This window comes from Coloeus monedula (assembly GCF_965178545.1).
Source record: "Coloeus monedula genome assembly, chromosome: 26".
NCBI lineage: Eukaryota > Metazoa > Chordata > Aves > Passeriformes > Corvidae > Coloeus > Coloeus monedula.
This window is the reverse complement of record NC_138806.1, coordinates 3,588,590-3,601,598: the sequence shown is the minus strand read 5'-3', so window position 1 is coordinate 3,601,598 and position 13,009 is coordinate 3,588,590. Positions and strand designations below refer to the sequence as shown.

The window sequence follows — 13,009 nt, the reverse complement described above, 5'->3', positions numbered from 1 at the left end:
AGACTACTCTCGCCCACCGGGACTCGTTCGGGGTTTATTGTGAGAATAGGAACCAGCTGCCTGTTGCACCCACCGACCCGGCTCACCGGCACCGCACGGATCCCCAGAGCACGCGTAACTTTGCACGCCCCGCGAAGCGCGTGACATTGCAGGGTTCCCCTGCAACACGCGTGACATTGCGGGAACCCCAGCCCGGCAGGTCGCCGGGCAGTGAAGGCACTAGCAGGGCAAGCAGGCGCTGTGGGGCTGCTCTTCCCTCTGCCCAGGCGTGTGCAGGCGCCGTGCGGATTGTCTGGTGCTGCCCGTGCCCAGCTGCTCACTGGGGCAGGTCCGTGCACGGATGGGGCTGTCCCCGGGGAGTCGCGGAGGGACCGAATCCGAGGGCGCAGGTCCCTGCCCCGGCCGCGGGCACTGTGCTCCTACACCACGTCCATGCAGCTGGAGAGGGATGTCCGCCGGCGGGGACTGGGGCAGCCGGGGCAGCGCGGGTCGAGGGACCCCACGCAGCCGGCGTCGCTGGCGAGCAGCCACAGCTCCCGGCGGAAGCGCTGGCCGAGGAAGGCGTAGAGGAGGGGGTTGAGGCAGCAGCGCAGGTACGCCAGCCCGCCGGTGACCAGCAGTGCCAGGTCCTTGCGGCGGCTCTGGGCGCAGCTCATCTCCCAGCTGGCCAGCAGCTCGGCCGCGTCCAGCAGCACCATCAGGCTGTGGGGCAGCTGCAGGGCCACAAACACCAGCACGAGGGCCAGCAGCACTCGCAGCGCCCGGTGGGGCTGGGCACCGCGGGCCGCCAGCAGTGTCCGTGCCACAGCTGCGTAGCAGCTTGCCATCACCAGGAAGGGCACCGCGAAGCCAAGCACCACCTGCACCAGGTTGGTGGCCCCCCGTGCTGCCCGTGAGACCACACGGGGGAAGACGACACGACAGAGCCAGAGATCCTGGTGCTGCTCTGCCTGGCTGTAGATGAACTGGGGCAGTGCTAGCAGCATGGCCAGCAGCCAGGCCAGCCCCGCCGTCAGCCAACCGTGGCGGCGAGCTCGTGGGCGCAGGCGGCAGGCAGCCGGCACCTGCACGATGGCCACATAGCGATCCACGCTGATGCAGGTGAGGAAGAGGAAGCCGCTGTAGAAATTGAGGGCGTAGAGGCCCTGCACCATCTTGCAGGCGGCTGTGCCTGAGGACCAGCCCTGCAGCGTGTCGGTGATGGCGAAGGGCAGCGTCAGGAGCAGCAGGAGGTCGGATAGGGCGAGGTGCAGGAGGCAGACATCGGTGACCCTGTGTGCCTGGCGGTAGCGGGTGTGCGTGAGCAGCACCAGCCCATTCCCCACTGTGCCCAGCAGTGAGAGCAGCAGATACACGGCAGGCTGGAAGGTGCGGGCAAAACCCTGTACTGCCTGCTTCTCACAGAGCTCAGGCAACATGCCAGCCTCGCCCGAGTACCCATCCTCCCAGGGGTAGAAGTCAGTGGTGGCCATCAGCTCTGTTGAGATGGGGCTGGGGGTCACCTGTGCAGAGGGAGGCTGAGTGAGAAGGGCTTAGCAGTGGTGGCCCAGCCACGGGATGCAGAACCACACCCAGGGCAGCCCTTCTCCACCCAGCCCCGCCTCTGGGAGCCCGGGTGTGCCACAGCCACCGGTCCCTGTCCCCACGTGCGGGGTTGTTTCCATCTCACACCCATCCCGCAGCAGCGGGATGTTAACTGTGCTCAGTCATTGCAAGAGTGACCACATACTTCCCGAGCAGCCGCCTGCAATGCAGAGCTGGTGGAGGGACATGACCCCAGTCACGGCGTCCCTAGCACAGCACCGTGTCCCACGAACTAACCCTGCACCTGCCAGCGGAGCTGCTCTGGGGCTCAGCACCCAACCTACGGCCCCAGCCGCCCTGGGCAATCGAGTTTTGGGTCTCCACACCAGCATCCCCGGGTGCCCAAAGCACCCACACACCCATGCACCACCCTGAGGACGCCAGTATGGGTACAGCCTTGCACTGCCTGGTCCTTCTCCCAGACAGGAAAGTCCTGGGACATCCTGCTGCCTCACACAGGTTGCAGGCAGCTGAGTACAGTGCTCCCACCTCCCAGCTGCTCAGCCCTGCTCTGGAACAGCAGGACAGTGCTGCAGCCTAGTACTGCTCAGTCAGGACCCCACTGCCCTGGAGACCAGGATCTGATATGCTCTGACTCAGAGCAGCTTCACAACAGCAATTTCACTCTGGCCCCTGTCAGCAAGCCCAGACAATTGGGCCTGAGCCCCCCAGGTGCTCTGGGGCCACAGGTGGAATCAGAACCCAGTGCCACGGCAGATTGACTCTCCAGCAGTTCCTCTAGCCCCTTTCCTGCTCTGGCCCCCAGAGCCCTGGACCACCAGGCACTGCTCTGATTCCCCAGGGTTTTGGCCTTTCAGCCCAAACCCACAGAGCTCACAAGAAAACGACCTAAAAAGCTAAGAAAAGCCAGTGATGGAGGGTCCTGCCTGGCTCCCAGCAAACCCCTCACCCTACAGCCTCCTCACCTGCTCCGTCATTGCACAGCAGAGCCTTTCCCCTGGCTGGTGGGTCTGAAGCTGTTGGTGTCTCAATGCTGTTACTTGTGGTTTGACCACGTGCTGCTCCTGATACTAAAAACGGTGCAGAGCACAGGCCCAGCCCTGGGGAGGAAGGCAAGGTGGCAGGTGCGACCCCACTTTGGAGCCTGTGCTGAATCTTTTATTTGGTCCATCTTTTACATCTGCATGCTGGGGACAGAAATAGCAGCTCTGCTCAGTCTCTGTCATGCGGGTGTGCAGGCCAAACCCAGGAGCATCCAGCCAGCGGAGCAGGGTCTGGCAAGGGCATCCAGCACATGCAGGAAAGCCCAGCCCTCTCCAGGGCTATTGTTGGCTCCTGAAGGACCAGAGGGAATGGGGCCAAGGAATGGAGTAGGGGCTGCTGTGGGCTGGCACTGAGCTGGGCACAGGCAGGATGCAGAGCCCTGTCTGGTCTAGGATTGTCTTTTCCTGATGGCAGACATGGTGGTTCCAGAAGCTGGGGTGGCTGCTGGTGCAGGGCATACCCCTCACCCAGGGGCCCCAACCCGGCGCTGCATCCCCACAGTGCTGGGCACGCGTGTTGCTGGTTGTTGACAACAAAATTCCCAGCTTCTCACTAAGAAGCAGATTAGTTCCTGTGGGGCAGAGGCCCCGCTTTCCTCTCTCCAGGGGGGAGAAAATTGATCCCTAGCTTTAACGGGCTCCTGGCCATAATCCCTCAATCCCCCTTTCTCCCGGCTACAGCTGTCTTTGCCGTGGCTTATCTCAGCTCTGCCCTCGGCCCTCCTGCTGCCTCCAGACGGGGACAGGATCCTGGGTGCTTGCTGTGGGGCTGCTGCACCCTGGATGAAGAACAGTGGGACAGATGTCCCCCAGCCTCCACGGAGTCCCCAGGGTTCTTAGCTGGAGGGTCTCTTCCCCTTCTCCTGGTCTTTCTGCAGTGCAGGGATGCTAGCTGCAGATCTCTGCCCTGTGCTGGCTCTGGGGGTGCCTTCCTGCACCCTGCATCCTGGGGGAAGGGGAGGGAGGAGGGTTCTGGGGCCAATGCTGGCCCTACAGCCAGCTGTAGGTGCAAAGCAGGGACTCTGCATGTCCCCTTTGGGGCTGTCACAGATCTGACCCCACACAGGCTCAGGATGTGGGGCTGTGGCCAGAGCAGGCAGCATCCCCGGGATGTCAGGATAAGGTCAGGTGGGCTGTGCCTCTCCTGGGGATGGACCTGCAGGCACTGCCAGGGTCTGGGGGACAGGAGGGCGGGTGCCAATGTCCTCAGCATGTGGTTCCAGCTCCTGGTAGCAGAACTCCTGGTGCACTGCCAGGCAGGCGTCCCTGCCACACCTGGGGCTTTCTGTTCGCTCTTTCACTCCCCAGCCGCGGTCTGGGCTCTGCCTGGGCAGGGAGCAGGTTTAGCACCAGCTGCCTGCAGTGACGGCTGTGCTGCCCTGCCCGCGGCAGCCAGGCCCGGCACGGGTCTAGAGCCACCGGTGTGGAGCTGCCTGCACCGGGCACAGCCTGGCCGGGCTCCTGCTCTTCGCTTGGAGTCAGCCTGGACCGAGCAGCTGCTGGGGCATCCCCGTCTCTCGGGACTGCTCGAGGCCCCTGGGAGAGCAGGTCTACTGCTCTTGCGGAGCCAGGGGACACGGGGCATCGCGGGTCTGTAGGTGTATGTAGGGCACGCAGGCGCTAGCCCCCCAAGCCCCTCTGTGGATGTCTGGGGGTGGCTGAGAACAGATATAAGCTAAATCCCTTCTTCTGCACCACTGGAGAGAGCAGCAACCCCGAGACCCGCAGGCCTTAATCCACGGCTTGATTACAAACCGCCGCCACATCTGCTGCGGGGGGGCTGCGGGCAGCGCTCCGACCCTCCCTGCACGGGGGCTGCAGAGCGGCAGGGACGGCGGAGGCTCTGCGTTCGGCGAGGACCAGGCAGCGCATAGGAACCGACCGGGTGTGCCCGGGGAGCTCCTGCACGGCCTCACTGTGCCCCCGTACCCGCACCCCCAAGAGCCGCGTCCCGGTGCAGCCCGGGGCGACCGACAACTCGCCGTGCCGAGGACCGGGGGAATCGGGCGCACGGCCGGAGCATCTCCCAGGGGCGCGGCAGCGGGTGCCGCGGGGGCTGGCCGGGGCTCTGCGCCGCGCCCGGCCCGGCCCGGCCCGGCTTCCCCCCCGCCCTGTGGGCGGAGCCGCCGGCCCCGCTCCGCCGCGCGGCTGCAGCACCGGGAGCGGCGGCGCCGAGGGCGCTCGGGGCGCGCAGCATGGGCGCCCGCCGCCTCCTCGGGCTCCTGCTCGCCGCCTGCGCCGGCTTCCTGTGCCCCGGCCCCGGCTGCCTCGCACGTAAGTGGGGCCGCAGTCCCGGGAGCGGCCGCTCCGCACTGCGGGACCGCGCCCGCCGCCCCGTCCCCGCATCCCCGAGCAGTCCCCGCATCCTCCGTTCTCTCGGGCATCCCCCTTTCTCCCCCGGGCATCCCCCGGCATCCCTCGATATCCTCCGCTGCCCCTGTTCGCATCGTTCCCAAGGTCACTGCCGGACACGGGCGTCCGGGCTCTCCCCGCGACCGCGCCCCGCCCGGGGCGGCCCCGCCGCAGCCCCCCCCCCCCCCCCCCCCCCCGCCGCCGGCGGCCCCGCGCCCGGCCGCAGCCTCTGGGGACCCGAGGGAACCGGGACGCCCCGAGAATCCGGAATACCCGGGAATGCCGAGGGGAGCGGGGCCGCCCCGCGGGACCGGCCGGGCTCCGCCAGCACCTCGGCCAGCGCCGCCACCCGCCGGGCTGGCCCCGCCGCGGGGCTGCACCGGGCCCGACCCGGTACCGGGGCTGGGGGCAGCCGCTCGGGAACGGGAATCGCCGAAGCCCTGGTCGCACCTGGCAGCTCCCCGCGACCCCCTGAGCCGGGGCCCCTTCCCCAGGGCCGGGGCAAAGTAGCATCGAGGCGGGGGGCGGTGGGACCGGGGGTGGTAGAGTCGGGGTGCGGTGGACTGGGGGGTGATGCAGCACTGTTCCTGCAGTGAGAGCTGGGGATGCTCCTGGGTTCCCCGAACTCCGTCCGACCCAGTAGGGGACCCTTCAAGAGATTCGAGACCCCGGCCCCTCTGGAGGGTCTTTTGCCGGTGCCGCGAGGGTTTGCACGGGATCCCCCGGGCTCCCACGCGGGATCTTTCCCCGCCGGGGCGGGGCAGAGCGGGGGGTCCCGTCGCCCACGTCAGTGCGGAGGCGGCTGGTGCCGGCGCCGGGGCCCGCAGAGGTGTGTCAGCTCCGCTGCAGTGGGAGGGGAGAGCAAAGCGGGCCCGCCGCTCCGCCGGCCCGAGGGAGCCGCGGGGTGCCCAGAGCCTTCAGGGTCTGCAGGGCTGGGACGGGGGAGCTCCCACAGAGACACTGCCCAGCTCAGTTCCCCGAGGCGGCCCCCAGCTCCGTTCTCCCCTCAGGACCCTGCTATGATGAGCTCGTTGCTCCCCTTTACTCCTACTCCATCGGTGCCTCCTCCAGATACAACATCTTCTACTCGGCCAGCTTCGCCCGTCTGCACAGTGAGTCCCCCCGCGGAACTGGGATGCAGGAGGGGCAGGGGACGTGGGCTGGGGGTGTCCCCGGCCGGGTTTTGCCTCTCGCGACGCTGAGGGGTCCAGTCAGGTGCTGTGGTGGGGCCAAGAAAGCAGCCGCCGCCCGGTCGGGAGCCGATGGGTGTGGGGCTGTGGGGCCAGCTGAGCCGCTCCTCCCGCAGGCACCAGCGGCTGGTCCCCCGACCCCCGGGACAAGCAGCCCTGGCTCCAGATCGACCTGATGCAAAAGCACCGGATCAACGCAGTGGCCACGCAGGGAACCTTCAACACCTATGACTGGCTTACACGCTACATTGTGCTCTATGGAGATCACCCTACGAGCTGGAAACCCTTCTTCCAGCAGGGCAGCAACTGGGTAGGGGGGAGCCCGGGGTTCCCTGTGAGAGGGGGCTCCTCTGAGGGGAGTAGAGACCCCTGGCCTGGAGCAAGGGGTTGACAGTGACCCTTCATCCCCAGACATTCTTTGGGAACGTGAATGAGAGCGGGGTGGTGCGGCATGACCTGCATTACCCCATCCTGGCACGGTACATTCGCATCATTCCGGTGGCCTGGAACCCACGCGGGAAGATTGGACTGCGCCTGGGCCTCTATGGCTGTCCCTACCGTGAGTACCTGGCCAGGGGCTCCAGCAGCCCTGCGTGGCGGGATCCTGGCTCTGGCACACCTGGAAAACTCTCTCAGAGGGTGTTGTGCCCAAGCAGTCTGCAGCCATGGCATAGACCATAGCAGAAGGGAGTGTTCCCTGTGCCAGGGCACCTGCTGCTGCAGGCAGTGACATGGCTGGGGCTGCTCTGCTCTCCCCAGGGTCCCACGTGCTCTACTTTGATGGGGATGATGCCATCTCCTACCGTTTCCGAGCCAAGAGGGTCAGTACCTTTGAGGATGACATCTCCTTCAACTTCAAGACACTGGAGCAGGATGGAGTGCTGATGCATGGGGAGGGCTCACAGGGTGACTACATCACAGTGGAGCTCAAACAGGCCCAGCTCCTCCTGCACATCAGCTTAGGTGAGCCGGGGCCAGGGGCCGGGTGCGTGGGGCCAGGGGGCCACCGGCTGATGCTGGTCCTCCCCAGGCAGCAGCCCACTGCACGCCAGTGAGGGCCACACAACGGTGGCGGTGGGCAGCCTCCTGGATGACCAGCACTGGCACTCATTGCACATTGAGCGTCTCGGCCACTACATCAACCTGACACTGGACGGGGAGGTCAAGCGCTTCCGCTGCCGTGGCACCTTTGACCAGCTTGACCTTGAAACTGAGGTGGGTGCAGTGGGCAGGGGGCTGCCAGGATGTTGAGCTGCGGTGTCCTCCAGAGAGGGGCCGACACCCTCCCTCTGCCTCCCAGGTATTCTTTGGAGGGGTGATTGACCACGACAAGCAGCACCTCACCTACCGGCAGAACTTCCGGGGCTGCGTGGAGAACATCATGTTCAACGGGGTCAACATCGCTGACCTGGCCCGGCACCGGAGACCCAACATTCGCTTTGAGGTCCAGCCTGGGGGGTGGCCCCTTCTCTGGGAGTCCTCTGCCTGCTGTGGGGGGACCCCTTTCCTGTGGGTCCTTAGCCCCACTGCGGGGTGACCCCTTCCCTGGGGTCAGGTTCCCTGCCCACTGCGAGGTGATGCGGGGCCAGGCAGTGGCCTTGCTCAGCCAAGCGGCGCCGGATTGACCATGCAAGGTTGTCCCTGGCCTGGGGCACCCGCCTGGCTCTGCCAGGCATTGGGATCAATTGGGCATAATTGAGGTCAGGACTGTGGGGATGAGAGGGCCTCCCCTCCATGGGAACATTCCCTTCCTCACCCCTTCCCATGGTCACTCCCAGGGCAATGTGGGCCACTACTGCCAGGACCAGCTGACCACCCCCATCACCTTCGCTGGCATCAATAACTACGTGCGGGTGCCGGGGATCCCGCGGAGGAACCGCCTGGCTGTCAGCTTCCGCTTCCGCTCCTGGGACACTGTTGGCCTCCTGCTCTACACCGGCTTTGCTGACCGCCTGGGCTCCCTCGAGATGGTGCTGAGTGAGGGGCAGGTCAATGTCTCCATCGCCCAGCCTGGCAAGAAGAAGCTGGAGTTTGCTGCAGGTGGGCTGGGAGCCAGAACAGGGTGGGGGGCCAATCTGGCAGCAGAGCCTCCCCACGCACCTTCCTCTCCACACAGGGCATCACCTGAATGATGGCTTCTGGCACTCGGTGCACCTGGTGGCACGGGAGGGTTCAGCTGTGGTGACCATTGACGATGATGATGGCTCTGAGTTTCGGGTGGTGCACCCCTTCCAGCTACGCACTGGCAGCCAGTACTTCTTTGGAGGTGGGCAGCAGGGCAGGGTCGGGGGGCACTGGGTGTCTGAGGGCTGCTCACCCTGATCTGTCTTACAGGCTGCCCCAAGCCGGCCTCAATCACTGGCTGCCGGTCAAACCAGACGGCTTTCCACGGCTGCCTGCAGATGCTGAACGTAGACATGCAGCCAGTGGACGTGGAGCTGCTGGCACAGCACCGGCTGGCGCAGTACCACAACGTGTTCTTCAACGTCTGTGGGATCACGGACAGGTATTGACTGGGACAAGGGTGCTGCCTGGGAGTGGGGGACACGGGGGGGCTGTGCTGGTGCTGGGACAGGAGCCGTCTGTGCCCTCAGGTGCACCCCCAACCTGTGTGAGCATGACAGCCGCTGTATCCAATCCTGGGATGACTTCATGTGCATCTGCGACCTGACGGGGTACAAGGGAGAGACCTGCCACAAATGTGAGCCTGGAGCCTCGTGGGTCAGGGACAGTATGGGCACCTGCGGCCCCTACTGCTGCCTGGTGCCTGCCTTGCACTGACCTCCACCTGGCTCTTCTCTTCCAGCCCTTTACAAGGAAACATGTGATGCTTACCGGGTCAGCGGGAAGACCTCGGGCAACTACACCATTGACCCAGATGGCAGTGGGCCGCTCAAGCCCTTCACGGTGTACTGTGACATCCGAGGTGGGGGTAGCAGGAGGGCAGGGGGGTCCCTCTGTCTGGTACCCCTGGGAACCAGTTCTTGCCTGTGTATTGGAGCTGGAACAGGATAGAGGGAGCAGGGGTGTCCTAGGGGACAAGTCCTAAAGCTCCCCTTTCACTGCAGAGGACCGAGCATGGACCATCATCCGGCACAACCGTCACTACGCTACGCGGGTGACGGGCTCCAGTGTTGACCAGCCCTACCTGGGGGCCGTGGACTACTGGAATGCCTCCTGGGCCGAGGTCTCAGCCCTGGCCAATGCCTCTGAGTACTGCGAGCAGCGCATTGAGCTCCACTGCTACAACTCCCGCCTGCTCAACACCCCCTGTGAGTGCCGGGAGAACGGGGGCTGCGCTGCGTGGCTGTCCGTGATGTGGGACCATGTCCTGACCTTCCTCTGTGCCTGCAGCTGGGCTGCCCTTCAGCTTCTGGATGGGTCGGAACGATGAGCGGCACTACTACTGGGGGGGCTCGCGACCGGGCATCCAGCGCTGCGCCTGCGGGCTGGACAAGAACTGTGCTGACCCCCAGTACTTCTGCAATTGCGATGCTGACCATGCAATTTGGTCAGTGGCTGGGGCTGCGGAACAGGAGCTGTGGGGTGGGGGCTGCAGTCATGGGGGGCACAGACTCTGGGGCGCTTAGATGGGGGTAACAGGTCTATGGGCTGGCAAGGGGAGAGAAACACCTCATGGCCCCTCTGATGCACTCACATTTGCAGGAGGACAGACAAGGGTCTGCTGACCTTTGTGGACCACCTGCCCGTCACCCAGGTTGTGGTTGGAGACACCAACCGCTCTGGCTCTGAAGCCCAGTTCGTGCTGGGGCCCCTACGGTGCTATGGAGACCGTAAGTGACTGGCCCCACAGAACATCCCCTGACTGCAGAGTGCCTACACCAGCCTGTGGTGTCCCACATGGAGGGACCCCACCCATCCCTCACTGCCCCTCCTGTTCCCCGCAGGCAACACCTGGAACACGGTCTCCTTCAACAGGGGCGCAGCCCTGATCTTCCCCACCTTCCAGGCCAACTACAGCCTTGACATCTCCTTCTACTTCAAGACCACTGCCCTGTCTGGAGTCTTCCTGGAGAACCCAGGCTACCGACACTACATCCGCATTGAGCTCAACAGTACGGGAGGGCAGAGGGTGCACGGCTCTCAGGGGCAGTAGGGCTGGGACCCCTTCTCAACACCACATCCTTGCAGCCACTAGGGACGTGGTGTTTATATTCGACATTGGGAATGGGGACGAGAACCTGACGGTGCGGTCGGTGGTACCCTGGAATGACGATGAGTGGCACCAGGTGAAGGCGGAGCTCAATGTCAAGCTGGCGCGGCTGCGGGTGGACAAGCTGCCCTGGGTAGTGCGGCCATTCCCCCCACAGAGCTTCGTCCACCTGGACTTTGACAGGCCCCTCTACGTCGGTGAGAGCCCCTGGCCATGTCCCTGCACCCCCAGATCCCCGTGTGCCACAGGGCACTCAGTCTTGGCCTCGCTGCAGGCGCAGCAGAGCACAAGATGCGCCCGTTCCTGGGGTGCCTGCGGGCACTGCGGATGAACGGGGTGACGCTCAACCTGGAGGGCAAAGCCAACGAGACAGAGGGCGTGCGGGTCAACTGCACCGGCTACTGCCAGGACCCGCCGGTGCCCTGCCAGAACAGTGGGCTCTGCGTCGAGCGCTACAGCCATTACACCTGCAACTGCAGCATCTCCGCCTTCACCGGGCCCTTCTGCAACCACGGTGAGTGGCTGTGCCCTGCAGGGTGGGAGGGGCCGAGGAGCCGGCGCTTCCCTCACCTTAGGCTCTCCCACAGACATCGGTGGCTACTTCGAGGAGGGCACCTGGGTGCGGTACAACATCCTGCCCATGTCGCTGTACGCCGCCCGCGAGTTTGCCAGCATTGTGAGCAGCCCCTGGCAGCCCCTGCCTGGCTACAACCTCACCAGCGAGGAGGTCAGCTTCAGCTTCAGCACCACCTCAGCACCCGCCGTGCTGCTCTACGTCAGCACCTTTGTCAAGGACTATATGGCCGTGCTCATCAAGGATGATGGTGAGGGCAGGGCCCCCAGCCCTGGGGCTCACCCAGAGCCTGTCGGGCTGGGGCTTGCATAGGATGCTCTCCTCTGTGGATGCCACTTTCCAACCCTATAGACGGGCTGGATGTACCCACTGAGAGGTCCAGCCCTGCTGACGGCCCTGTGCTGCCCACAGGGAGCCTACAGCTGCGCTACCAGCTGGGCACCAGCCCCTATGTCTTCACTCTCACCAACAAGCCAGTGACGGATGGACGGCCCCACCGTGTCAACATCACCCGCCTGCACCGCACACTGTACACCCAGGTATGAGCTGGGGCACCCTCCCAGCAGGGTCTGAGGGCTTCAGGTCAGGCTGGGAGGGGGCATGGGCAGGGTGGCTCTGTGGGCACTGATGCTGTGCACCTATCTTGCAGGTGGACTATCTCCCCGTCATGGAGCAGCAGTTTTCCCTGTTTGTGGACAGCAAGCTGGACTCGCCCAAAAACCTGTACCTGGGGCGTGTGATGGGTGAGCTGGGTCCTGCCCTCAGCTGGGTTCCCATGCTGGGGTCTCCGGGGTCTGCTCTGCACAGCATGGTCCTTGCCCTCTGAGGAGGAAGAGTAATCTCCTTCTGTGGCCCCACAGAGACTGGAGTGATTGACCCCGAGATCCAGCGCTACAACACACCTGGCTTCTCAGGCTGCCTCTCAGGGGTGAAATTCAACACCATCGTGCCCCTCAAAGCCATCTTCCACCCTACCAGTGCCCTGCGGCCCTACAGCATCCGGGGGGAGCTGGTGGAGTCCAGCTGTGCCTCAATGCTCCCCCTCAGCACAGTCCTTATCCCTCCTGAGATGGACCCCTGGTACATGGCAACAGGTGAGTGCTGTGGTGGGACCCTGGTGGGGATGGAGCCCTCGTCAAGCAGCAGCTGCAGAAGGGAAGCTCTGGCACGAGACCTTGCTGCAGCCTGGTCTCAGCTGCCTACTCTGTCTCTGCAGAGTTCCCCCACGTGCACGACGATGGCTGGATTGGGATCATCATCGGGTGTAAGTGAAGCCTCTGGCTGTTACTCCACACTGGCACGGCCCCGCAGCCCCTCCCCAGTCCCTCACTGCTGTCTCTTCCGTGCAGTCGTGATCTTCCTGCTCCTGCTGCTGGCAGGGCTGCTGGCGCTGCTCTACTTCTACCACCACCGCTACAAGGGCTCTTACCACACCAATGAGCCCAAGGCCATCCAGGATTACGGCGGTGCCGCCAAACCGCCATCGGCACGCAAGGACCAGAACCTGCCCCAGATCCTAGAGGAGCCGAGAGGGGACTAGCGGGGCCGGGGGGTGGGATGGGCTCTCACAGCCCCCGCAGCCCCGGGAGCCGCCCGGGAATGAGCGAGCATCGCGGGACCAAAAGGCCGAGCACACCTGAACTGCCACCACCCGCCTTCAGACTGACCGGACCGGACCGGACCGAGCGCCACCTCCTCCCCACGGCCGCCACCGACCGGCCCCGGAGTGCGGCCGAGATCCGCCGAGCCCCAGCCTCGCTCGCCCCGGACACGCCGACAGCCCCCATGCCGGAGGCAGGCTGCTGCCTCTACAGCTGCCAAATCCTGCCTGGCCTCTGTCGGGGAGCCCCGGGCCCGGCGCCCACCCTCCCTGCGGCCGGGGCCACCCGGCTGCTGCTGCCGCCCGTTAGTGCTGCCCGCGTAGATGACCCGCTGCTTTGCTCGCTTCGCCAGCACCACGCAGAGCCACGAGCACCGGCCCCGCACAGCCGGGGAGCCAAGCAATACTCCACTCCGGCGCCGCGCATGCCGCCACCGCACCTTGCTGAGATGCTGCTTTCATAAGATCAGGTACAGATCCTTTCTACCATTTTTGTTGCTGGATATTCTACTACACTCCGGTTTTTTTATT

General features: G+C 65.0%; 2 protein-coding genes across 2 annotated transcripts; one reads left to right on the top strand and one right to left on the bottom strand.

The window, feature by feature from the left end:
* Positions 1 to 419: 419 nt before the first annotated feature.
* Positions 420 to 4,785, bottom strand: CCR10 (C-C motif chemokine receptor 10; the record flags this gene model as incomplete). Its single annotated transcript, XM_082297247.1, has 3 exons — positions 420 to 1,502; positions 4,340 to 4,431; positions 4,518 to 4,785. The coding sequence occupies 3 exons, from the start codon at positions 4,783 to 4,785 to the stop codon at positions 420 to 422; spliced, it is 1,443 nt and encodes a 480-aa protein (XP_082153373.1).
* CNTNAP1 (contactin associated protein 1) lies at positions 4,784 to 12,418 on the top strand (the record flags this gene model as incomplete). The annotated part of the gene is made up of 24 exons (XM_082297403.1): positions 4,784 to 4,862; positions 5,951 to 6,052; positions 6,247 to 6,440; positions 6,542 to 6,689; positions 6,890 to 7,093; positions 7,161 to 7,345; positions 7,431 to 7,574; positions 7,909 to 8,170; positions 8,247 to 8,396; positions 8,465 to 8,636; positions 8,725 to 8,831; positions 8,937 to 9,056; positions 9,199 to 9,402; positions 9,485 to 9,641; positions 9,797 to 9,924; positions 10,039 to 10,206; positions 10,283 to 10,501; positions 10,579 to 10,818; positions 10,892 to 11,128; positions 11,290 to 11,417; positions 11,528 to 11,621; positions 11,739 to 11,972; positions 12,095 to 12,142; positions 12,228 to 12,418. The coding sequence occupies 24 exons, from the start codon at positions 4,784 to 4,786 to the stop codon at positions 12,416 to 12,418; spliced, it is 3,915 nt and encodes a 1,304-aa protein (XP_082153529.1).
* Positions 12,419 to 13,009: the final 591 nt, after the last annotated feature.